The 12,157-nt window shown below is 32.6% G+C and overlaps 2 protein-coding genes across 4 annotated transcripts; one reads left to right on the top strand and one right to left on the bottom strand.

The window, feature by feature from the left end:
• The first annotated feature begins 2,690 nt into the window (after positions 1-2,690).
• Positions 2,691-5,969, top strand: LOC128872059 (lachesin). Of its 3 annotated transcripts, XM_054114377.1 has the most exons (6): positions 2,691-3,006; positions 3,312-3,553; positions 3,633-3,889; positions 3,957-4,360; positions 4,646-4,763; positions 4,875-5,969. In XM_054114377.1, the coding sequence occupies exons 1-6, from the start codon at positions 2,961-2,963 to the stop codon at positions 4,894-4,896; spliced, it is 1,089 nt and encodes a 362-aa protein (XP_053970352.1). In that variant the 5' UTR covers positions 2,691-2,960; the 3' UTR covers positions 4,897-5,969. The 3 variants fall into 3 exon arrangements, with proteins under 3 accessions (XP_053970352.1, XP_053970353.1, XP_053970351.1); XM_054114378.1 differs by lacking the exon at positions 4,646-4,763; XM_054114376.1 differs by having other exon boundaries at positions 4,646-5,969.
• On the bottom strand, positions 5,843-10,327 carry LOC128872060 (sorbitol dehydrogenase-like). The gene is made up of 5 exons (XM_054114379.1): positions 10,140-10,327; positions 7,882-8,139; positions 6,911-7,148; positions 6,216-6,394; positions 5,843-6,091 (listed from the first exon to the last, which is right to left on the bottom strand). The coding sequence occupies exons 1-5, from the start codon at positions 10,275-10,277 to the stop codon at positions 5,888-5,890; spliced, it is 1,017 nt and encodes a 338-aa protein (XP_053970354.1). The 5' UTR covers positions 10,278-10,327; the 3' UTR covers positions 5,843-5,887.
• Between the last annotated feature and the right edge of the window lie 1,830 nt (positions 10,328-12,157).

The following is a 12,157-nucleotide window of genomic DNA, read 5'->3' as shown; positions in this document are numbered from 1 at the left end:
ACTGTGACACATACTGACCTCCTCGTGGCAGGATGATACGTATATGTTCACGTATGACCGTGCGTGGTTATTTACGAATAGCAACTATATACGCGTCTCTTGGCGAATAAACACACGTGCAATTGCAAATGTGTTCCGTGTCCAGGTATTATCCTACGCTCTATTCTATACTTGCATACTTCAGGACAAACGACTGTACCTACGTGATTTAGTGTGCGTAACGGATGATTACGAACGTTTCTCGTGAGTATACAGTGGGTGTAGAATGTATTCGTACACCGATCAATTTACAAAAAAAACTTTTGTGTGAAATTGTAGCTTCTTAACTTTTTTTTTTATAATCAATGATATTTTACATATTCTCGGAAATCTCTAAGATGGATATAGTCCAAACAACATTTTACAATTACAACAATTTACTAATTAATATAAATTGTGAAATTAACAAAAAAATGCGAAAAGTGAGTAAAAAGTATAGAAGCAATAAGTATTTGTACGATTCTTATGATGAACCATTTACAGTAGAGTTTGTAACGTAAACACATTAGTTTATTGCTCCGTACGAATTAGAAAACATCAAATTTCCAGTAAAATATTTTTAAACAGTTGTGTGAATATTTATTGCTTCAACATTTCTTATCGATTAATTGTTTTTCTTTTTGTTAATTTCGTAACTTACATAAATAGCTATTTTTTCTTTTGTACTCTATCTGTTATAGAGATTTCCGAGAATATGTAGAATGTCATTGTTTATAAAAAGTAAGTTAATAAACTACACTTTTACATAGTTTTTTTGGAAATTGATCGGTGTACGAATACTTTTTACATCCACTGTACGTAGTTACGATGTATCGTGTTACCGCACTTATACCCAGTGTCCTACAACAATTTTTTTTTGTTTCGTGTACACGATTCATGATTTCATTTGTTCGTGCATCCGTATACGCTTATACACACACGCAGATGCACGATGTTCACCGATCATTTATTATAAGGACTCTGGGTACACACGTGCGTCTTGTTCGCGTGTGCGTGTGGATAACCACGAGGTGCACGATCGAGGAAACGTGCCCCAGAGCAACGAGGTTTTTCGGATCGCTATGGTTACCGCATGATCACAACACGTGTTACGTATCGTGACAGTATAGTACATACGTACATCGAGAGACTTTCATGAACTCACTCCATGCCAAATCAGACACTATTTGAAGTGACATTTCTTATATCGATGACACATATATTGTAGCCTTCATCGATATTTAATTCATAATTTGTTGGGTAAAGTTAACACTATTCTTATATAAGGAACTGTGAATCGTGATAAGAAAAGAGCACTTACGCTGCTATCGTAGCAGATGATGATCTAGGAGAAGGAAAATCATTGTTTATGTGGTATGAAATGTAAAATATATCTAAGTTTATTATCTGTAGGGTAATTTTCATTTGCGTAGATACAAAATTATAGATTGTAGCAGGTAACCATATGCATTTTAAATTTAAATTATAGAGCATGGAGCTCAAATATTTTCCCAGGCGCATCGGACCCCTTGCATTTTAAATTACTTTGGAATGATATAAAAATGATAAATACAGAACTTTAACAAAACCTGTAATACAATTATGAATATCAAATTTTTATTGAAAAAATGTTATGCCTTACAATACAGTATCATAATAAATATATTTTCTATACATTTGTTTATGAACTTATATATAAACTTTTCTTTAAATTTGCGCATGTGAAAGTGTCTATACTAAAGTAATAAAATATTATTTTCTTAATTCTAAATACATACAATTTGGTTTGATATTGTGGGAATTATAAATAAAAATAATTGCATAATAATAGATCGTGACAGGTATATATTTCTATTTGTCGCATATACAATTATTTCGATGACAAGATAATATTACACGTAAGTTGGCAATAAGTTTGTCTCGAACTAGGAACGTATATAAGATAGGTTCGTTTCTTCTAAAGTACACAGTATAAAACTAGTTTCTAAGCATTGTCCATAACTTAATTAACGTAACCTTCGTAACGAGACCTACATGAAAGTCATGTAGACTAATAGTTAATGAAAAATAATCGATAGGGAATGTTTGATAATCCTATACTGCTTTGACATTTCGTTACGAAGGTAATGATTTACCTTTAAACCTTTGTAGTACTTGTAAATATCATTATCTTCTAATTAATACTATAACAAAAAAGAATATCATTTTATAAATATAATTACATTATATATTTAAAGGATGTGTAAACTTGCGTCTCATTTATTAGGGCCTACCACGTAGCACATCATTATTGATTTTCAAAGAACCGGTTCTCTAAAAATTATGAGTACGATTTATCATTAACTTTAAAAGTCAGTGTTAGTATTCAGAAGACAAGATAAAATTGAAATTCAATTAAAAATGCAACTTTTCTAATTACTTTCTGTTATAAATCTTACAAAAGAATTAACTAAAGTTTTCCGTTGAACGCAGTACACAAAATTACAAATTTAAAAGAACTCCATGAGTCATTTGGAGAATCACTTTTGTTGCTTGATCGAAATTTTTTTTAGCGAAGATATAAAAGTACATATAAAATTAAAAAGGATAATTAAAGTAGCGATGAAAAATAAGTGAACTAATTGTCTTAATTCGTATTACGTATACTACCTTTCGGTATCTCGCTTGATCAGTGATGTAGCGTCATTCGCCATATTTATTTTCGGTCAACAGACACCTGTGAGCATTACTTCCTTTTGATTTCTATCCGTTTGCGTTGTTTGACAACAACGTAACTTACCGAAAGCGTGGTTCGTTGCATTTTGCAACAGCCGTCTCGGCCTAAGTCTTAGTTAGGTGAAACAAGTAAGCATTATTTTCAGTGAAATAAGTGAACATAATACTGCAGGCATAAGAAGGTGCAGATTATTCGGGCGTATTGGAGAGCATTTGGGTGTGTCATAATGAAGACTGTTTATACAATTTTGGTGTTCGCCTTTTTACAAACAGGTAAGTAATAAAATGATTCATTTGCACGTACTGTATCGTACGTAACAGAAATCTGATGTTTCTATAAGTTCACATATCAATTGGACGCCGATTAATGGAGTGCGATATCGATAACCAATTCATGTAACTTAATGTTTCATAGAACGTTTTGTGTATTTTAATAATGTGTTGTGATACTTATGCAACGTAATATAATTAATTACGTTTTATATTTGCTCATAATATTGCTCTTTTATGTTAAAAATATTCTAATGTTGTTATTGGAGTAGAATATTTGTAACATACAAAATTTATTTACCTTTCAGTTAAGGGTCAACGTACACCGACAATATCTTACATTACTCCGGAACAAATTAAAGATATTGGAGGGACTGTAGAGTTTAGTTGCTCCGTTCAATACGCGCAAGAATATCCAGTTATATGGACAAAAATTAATAAAGATATCGCAAATGATCAACTACCGCTTTCTCATGGTAGCTCTTTAATTATAAGGGATACTAGATTTGCTCTCAGATACGATGAGGCTACATCTAGCTTTTTATTACAGGTACTTAAGTGTTATGTAATTGCTTATTGTCTATCTGTGTACTTCTATATACATAACATTAATATTATAAATACTTTAGATAAAAGATATACAAGAAACTGATGCTGGATTTTATCAATGTAAAGTTTTAATATCTGTAAATAATTATGTTACTGCAAATGTCGAACTACAAGTTCGCAGACCGCCTATTATTAGCGATAATTCAACCAGATCTGTGGTTGTTAGCGAGGGACAACCTGTGCAACTTGAATGTTACGCAGGTGGATTTCCCTCACCCGGAATTTCATGGCGTCGAGAAAATAATGCTATTTTACCAACTGGTGGATCGATTTATCGGTAGGTACTTGGTTGTTGTTTATTGAAAATATTTATCAGAATTGTTTTTAAACTAAGAACATTGCAGTGGCAATACATTGAAAATTCCCGCAATTCGTAAAGAAGATCGTGGAACATATTATTGTGTTGCTGAAAATGGTGTAGGACGTGGAGCTAGACGTAATATTAATGTTGAAGTCGAATTTGCGCCTGTGATTACCGCACCTCGACCGCGTCTTGGTCAAGCTTTACAATACGATATGGATTTGGAATGTCACGTAGAGGCATATCCTCCACCAGCTATTGTATGGCTAAGGGATGACGTTCAGCTATCTAATAATCAGCATTATAGCATATCACATTTTGCAACTGCAGACGAATATACCGATACAACGATTAGAGTGATTACGATCGAAAAGAGACAATACGGAGAGTATGTGTGCAGAGCTGCTAATAAGTTAGGAACTGCGGAAACAAAAGTGGAACTGTTTGGTACGTATTCTCATTCATTTTTCCAATTGTAACATTAGGTATATAAAATTATAGAATAAGTAAATGTGTATGTATTTATCGATTTGGCATGATAATGTAATAACAGTATTTACTATTCTACTCTAGATGTAAATGCTTGCTTCAGTCTTATGTGTATCGTATTTCGTTATTTTATGTTCTCGCATTTATAAACGAAAATTTCATTCGCAATTTTATTTTCAATGCATTTATTTTTTGAGTTTAGTAGCTAGCATGGTTTAGATTTTTCCTTGTTTCTTTGCGCAGAAACTACTGTCCCTGTGTGTCCGCCAGCTTGTGGTCAAGCGCGTTATGGGGCTGGAGTATTGCCAGTCTCCTCAGGACCTTTGGTAGTCGTAGTTTTATTTATTACAGTTGTTATGAGGTATGTTATCTTGAATACGTTTTCTTCCGTTTTATGTGTTATATTTCGAACTTTCCGTTAACCATTTTTTGAATGAAATTGCTTCATTGTACAAAATGTTATGATTTGCAGAAATTTCTACGCCAAATATTAATTACTCCGGACTTCGGTGGGCAACAGCAAGTCAATGCAGCTTGTCCAAGTGGCTGCTAATAGTACTGTGGTTCCCCATTCTTAATAGATATTAGTAACACCACGAACAACTTTAGGGGCCTGACTTGTTTTTAACTCTTTTTAGATGATTATTTTTGTAGTTATTTACAACCAAAATTGAATAGTTATTAGAAAATATATAAAATTATTAGGGGCCAGCCATATAAGAGACGTTGGCAAGGTACAAACTAACATTCCAGATAAAATACAGTGATGCATAGCGAAAAAAGTAATATTACCGCGTACCGATAGTTTGATATGTATATGTATATTATATAGTTCTTTCATATATCAGTACAACTGATAGACGCGAAGGAAGTGATTGATAATAATGTTATGAATATATCAATTCAACCTTCCAGATAGCTCTGGTAGGAGCTCAAAAGTGCAGCAATACAATTTAAATACTTAATACTTGTTAATGCTCTATTAGAAAAATTCAAAATAGCAATACTCTATAGCTGCCTTGTTATGTAAAGTTTGGCAAACGAGAAGAAAAAAAGAAATTAATATACGTGTTAGTACCTTCATTGTGATGCAGAGCATGTAATTCGTTTTACAGCTAGGGTAATGGTTGTATATTATAGACGAAATTATTTATACAATTGTCATTAAGATATTTTGTATGTGTGTCACTATGCGCATAGACTGCATACTCATAACAGGGATCTTCTTTCGTCTCTTTCAGACAACCGCGCGATATCGTAAGGGCAGAAACGTAGAATCTCAATAAGTAAGATTTTGTATGACCTTTTTACGAGTTTGCAATTTTATATTTACTTTTAAACTAATATGGATTTTAATAAACGAAAATTGCGTCAAACTTACATCTTTTTTATGTACCTATGTATAACCTGTTTAAAAATAAATAATAAAGATCGATGCTATACAAATTTTTTGCCTTCTTTTATTTCGACAATTATCTAGTATTTTTATAATTTAAAAGCAGCTTTACTGATGTCTCCCCGCTTCAATGCTTCGAAAGCCTCGCGATATTGGGACAATGAGTATACCTTAATACCTAGGTTGTCGTAATTGAGATATCTATCGGCCATCGCCCTCAACAAGGCCAATCCTTTTGGGAACGTGAAAGGATTTATATTTACGCCTACGATATTCAATTCTTTCATGTAAACCTGTCAAAGAAAAAAGTAAAGACTTAAAGTATTCAAGATTGCTCGTAACATTTTCGTAATTAACTGGGAGAACAATGACTCAAGTATCTGGTAGACGATTACATAGCCGTGAGTCAATAATTACCTGGAATGGCTCGATGGTCAATTTCGCTTTAGGACTGGCAACACCAAAGACGCACAAGCGGCCGCCTTGAGTCAATAAAGGCACAGCTGCTTCCATAGCTGGACCTGAACCACTGCAATCAATGACCAAGTCGAATCCTTCTTTGAGTTTGTCTGGACTGCTTATTTGGTAATCCAAATCTGAAAACAAAAGAAAGTCGTGGCTATTACTTTAGTATTATAGCTTGGCAAGTCACCGTGTTGTTTTAACAACATGATTTATTAACAGTTAAACAATATATATTGTGTTCAAGGTAACACTTTTATACAGAGAATATAGCAAGGATATTTCTCTAATTCGACGCAGGACTAAATCCATCAACATATAAATATATTGCATTTTACTTAAAAAAAGGATTCAGAGTATATTGTTTCTTTTTTGTTCCATTCGATAAAGTTTAACTATACATAGATAACGATTGAAATATAATTCCATAAATATGAAGATAATAATGCCCAAAGAGTTAACGATTTAGATATTGGTATTCATAACGAAACGAAGAGATTATACTTCAGGATTGCTTTACAGTGTATAGAGCAGAATAACAAAGTACTGCTGAGCCCAAGATTAATTGCAACATATGAATATGTATTTGTAAAAAGATGTTTGTAGTTCAATTTTGATAATAGATATTTTTTATCTAACGTTATCATTACCGAGTTTAGATACTATCTTCCGTCGTTTTTCTTGAGGTTCGCTGATCGTCACTATTTTCCTGTGCCCGTGTAAATGCAATAGGCAGGACCACAAAAGGCCAATTATCCCAGCGCCAATTACGAGCACATTAAGACCAACGTTAACGGGATTAATCTTATCCCATCCGTGAGCCAAACACGATAGAGGCTCGGCGAGCGCGGCTACTTTCAGATCAACATCCTCCGGTATCAAATGAACCTGAAAATTACGAAAATAAGAGGAAACAATTAGCAAAATGTTGATTTCGTATTCACTGTATTCGACGAAAATTAATCTCTATTTTTCTGGATTCGGATGACCTACGATAAAAAGGCGCGCTTTATCCTTTTGACCTAACGAGATTAAAACGAACTCTGTGAGGTTTACGAAGCCGTTTATTGCACACCGAGACTATTTGTGACACGGCGTAAATAGATATTTTAAACCTATTCTTGAACTCGAAAGAACGAGACTTAATAGGAAATTGCAAAAACTTTTTTCCTGAAGTAATTTTTGAAGTTCGATGTTATGAATTTTATTTACGAATGAACATTTCAAGTCTTGCTTATAGCTTCAAATATTTGAGTAATGACTAGAATGCGAATACTTGTGCAAATTCATATTTGTACAGATTTAGATAAAGAATTTGGTATATTTGGTATATTTATGCATTGTACTTTCAAATTCCACAATTTTATAATGATAACCACACTGATACATATTAAGAATTTTTTTAATTGACAAATTATTTGAAAACGCTCTAATTGATCTACGACAACTCGAAATATAACAAATATTTTTACTTGAAAAAATTAAAGAATGTACGTGAAATATGTAATAAAATACAGAAATAGTTTGGAATTCATGTACTCAAATATCATCTAGTTTTTAAGGCGTTACACTGGAGAGACCCCTTAATAGTTGAAAATCGTTGAAGATGATTGGTACTAACCTGTTCTTTAGGAACAATTGCGTGTGTGGACCACCCCCCATCACGGAAGATTCCTATAGTGCTGTTTATGCCACCGGCACTGCAAAAATGATAGTTCCCGCTGTGGCAAGGGTGGCACGTGTTGCAACCGCTATTTGGGTCCACGACGATTTTTTGGCCAACTTTCAATGTTTTCACATTCTGGCCGAGAGCGTCGATCGTACCCGAAAATTCATGACCAAGAGTCAAACAGCCTTCAGTCTTGCACGGGAAATCGCCCTAATAATTCCCTTGCAATTAATATAAGCACATATTTATTGTTTCAGAAATTTTAATTAATTAAAATGTCTCCACTCTTTCCAATTTAAAACTCGCACACATCTCTTTCTTCTCTTGGTTCTCTTTTTTGCCAAAGCAATGCATAAAAATAAACGTAAAGAATAAATAATGGATTCACGTGGAGCTTCTTGGAGATTTTTTAATACTAATTAATAGTAAATTCTTTTTTGTGTGGGACGGTGTTCAAGCAATCGTTATTATTTAATTTGAAGGTAAATGTAATTGCAAACGAGGCTGTTTTATTACTTTTAACTGAAATAGAATGAAAAGCGATCAAATATTTTTTGTTTTTCACTGAAATATTACATCAAACAAGTCATTTTATGAAATATATATTTTTTATATCTTATAACAATAATTTCCTATGTAGCCTTGCAACTAACCATAATTTACTACTGGTGTTGACAGGTTTATTTTTCTGTTTAATATAAACATACATTTTGAAGTGGAAAATGAGTGAATCTATCATCGCAACGACGTCACATTAATGGATGCAAATTACACGCTTCAAAGGATGGAAACTTTTGTCGCATTCGTGGGAATATTCCAATACATCTAATATAATTACATGGCCAATAACGCGATATGTCACTTAATATGTCAATATAATATTCACTTTTTTAAATGTATTTTGATTCCTTGAAAAATTAAACTTAGTGTTACCGTAGCTGTTGCAAATTTAATTGGATATTATAATGGTTCTAAACATACCGAGAACCGTTTTCAAGCCTCTTACCCCCCAGTTATATCGGACAATGCACGCGAGAACTGTCGACAACTGTTCACGATGCAAATGTTAACTTTAATTTAGGAATGCACGAGAAAGCTTATTTCGATTTTACTAAAGTTGCGCACCGGTCATTGAGATACATAAACACATAATTCATTAGATAATACATAATAAGTAATTTATTCTTAAATCATTGTACAAACATACTCTATTTACATCTGATATTTATTTCACAATAAATATTTAACTATAAGTTAAATATATAATTAATTATATTTTTTCGCAGGTTCTTACTACAATTTATTTAGTTTGAAAATGTGTATTTTACGTAAAATCAAAATAAAAATGAACGTTTACAAATTATAATACAAATTAATTAATAAAAATTATGATTATTGGATCAAATAAATATCACATCAGTACGCTGCTAGTTTGTCACAGATAATATTAGAATAATATTGAAACAAATTAGTAGTGATTTTGCTTATTTATTTTTATAATGAACGTCGAACCTACATATAAATATTCATTGACTAAATTTTTTAGACTTTGCACAAACCTTTTCGTCCACGTGCTACTCATCTTCAGATTAAAATATATACACAGTGTAAGAACCAATTTAAAATAAAACTAATAAGAAAAGAAATAAGAGTTTAACATTAAAAGTAATAATCTTTAATTTACGCACAATCTACAGTAAAAATGTGTAGGAATGTTGATTAATTATTTCTTCCCCTAAAATTTATTAATAAAATAAATATACGAAGTTTTATTTTGAATCGATTCCTGTACGAATACTTATTACACTGACTGTGTATACAATTCATCCATAAATGAATTTCAATTATACTAAATTATATATTTAAAAAATCTTAAAATCTGAAGATGATGGGCACACACATGGTCGAAATTGTTTACATAATGTATGGAAAATTGATTCAATCAATTAACGAACGATTGCATGATATAATTTCCACGTTTGAAATAAAAATACAAGAAATTCGTTAATTTTTCTCTACTTGTTTAAATTGCACGTGACAGCAGTATTCCAAGGTAAACAGTTTCAGAAGTTCTGCGTTGGAGATGCCACGTTTCTGAACGTGACATTTTGCATTTAGGCCGAGCGTGCGTCGAGTTACGAGCAATATATGTAGTTTGTACGAAACATTGTGTTACGGTAACGATGTAAATCGTTATAATAGATACGCACTTCTAGTATGTGAAGATCGGTCCCACAGATTCCACTGTACGCAACTCTAACTCGAACTTCATTTGGTCCCGGTACTGGGATCTCGGCTTTTTTCAATGAAAGCGTTTTATTCTTCACGTCGAAACTCAAAAATTCCATCGTGTCGTTCGTGTCGCCGTTAACAGCTCTACTAAAGCACGCTGGCTTCTCTATCAAACATTTATATCCCTCTTGCGACACTAATGTTTATATGTTGGTGCCGTGCGCTCGCTCGCGTTTATTATACACACGAGGCAAGAGGCGAGGCAAAGCCACACATTCAAGCACTATTTGAATATCACTGTTATCTGTCTTATATCGACGTTTCTTTTCTTTTAATTACTTCAATTAAGGTCACGTCAACTACAAGATTATTAGTGACTACGTCAATGATTACAATTTAATTACAGTTTGTCCAATATATTAATTCTGAGCATTTATAAAGTAAACTCACTTTCTCCCCACACGAGACCGCAATACAATGATACAAAAGTTAGGTGATGATTTTGTGCTCATCTAATAAAGCACCCTTCGAAAAGTAATATATGAAAGCAATTTGCTAATGTAACTCCTATTATCGGATTCTCGGGCCACCAAAGTTGTTTAAATTGGTAGGGGACCAGTGTACACACACTAACACGCAGTCGAATCACATGTAAATGATTTACTAGTTAAGAGAAAAAAGTACAAGTTTTTTCCAGTTTTTTTTTTCTAAATCATATGCTTACGGAAAAGCGATGACATGTACAATGTAGATAGTTCAAGGCAAGCTACAAAAAAACAAAAAAAAATCCTATTGCTCCATGCATTGTTTAGTTGAATATTTACGTATTACTTGTACACGTAATTTATATATATCTACATATATACACACTCACTTTCTCTTCAGTCACATATAGTTCATAAATCCAATTGTCGAAGCAATCTGTGTGTTTCATTACGATGGAAGTTGATACTTTAACATAACATTTACAATTTAATTACAGTTTGTCCAATATACATATTAAGAGTAAAAATTAATTCTGAGTATTTATAAAAGGAAACTTACTTTCTTCTCAGTCAGTGTGTTTCATTTATCTTAACAAAATGGTCAGTAAATATTTCTATATACACTAGAGTTGTACATGGTTACGTAAATGTAAAGACACAAGATTAATTTCTACACCTAATAATTGTCTAGTACACTAGTGCCTAATCTGTTAGAAGAACAACATTATTGACTATTGGACTTCGATTCATCTAAACACAAGAAGTGTCTTCATTCATTAATTTCTTATTATATGCATATTTTCCATTTTGACTGAAGATCGCTCTATTTGTATAGTTTTGAAGATAACAGTTGATGATGGATAGTTGACTGAAAACATTCAAGAGCAATAAAAGGCTTATTACGATGATATCTAACTTTATCGAGAGGTTGTTACCACATACTTCTTGTTTAAACAACATAATTTATGGTCTATTTTGAAACTAACGAAGTATTCTTCGTCTCCTTTATTGGCTACTTCGTTTCTATCGCAGCTGTATCTAATCTTTTCGATGTCATTGGAAACCTTACAAGTTCCTTACATAATTTTTAATGCAGTCTTCATGGATGGCGTTCATCCAGACCGGAAAAACAACGGAACAAATTATGCATGATCATATACTGCAAGCCCAAATGTTTCGAACATGTAGATTCATTGCAGTTAATGTCTAAAGAATTATGACTACTTTACATCACCAAACTTGGTGTAACCTGTAGAGCATTTAACTCACTCGTTTTTTATTGCTCTACAAAGTTGTCAATTTTCGGAATTGAACAATAAAATTTACATGACACGTACTCAAGACTACGATTTATTTATTCATAACATTATAAGAAGAAGGTCTATGTGATTCTTCTATCTGAAATTGCTAGACTGCTTCTCTAAATGAAACACTTGATTCGACGAAGTACCACTCGCCTTATGTAAATTAATTTAGTCTCGTAGATTGAATTGATTGATATTTATGACTAT

Source organism: Hylaeus volcanicus, chromosome 2, assembly GCF_026283585.1.
Source record: "Hylaeus volcanicus isolate JK05 chromosome 2, UHH_iyHylVolc1.0_haploid, whole genome shotgun sequence".
Lineage (NCBI taxonomy): Eukaryota > Metazoa > Arthropoda > Insecta > Hymenoptera > Colletidae > Hylaeus > Hylaeus volcanicus.
The sequence above is the reverse complement of the archived record's forward strand: the minus strand, read 5'-3'. Positions and strand labels throughout refer to the sequence as shown.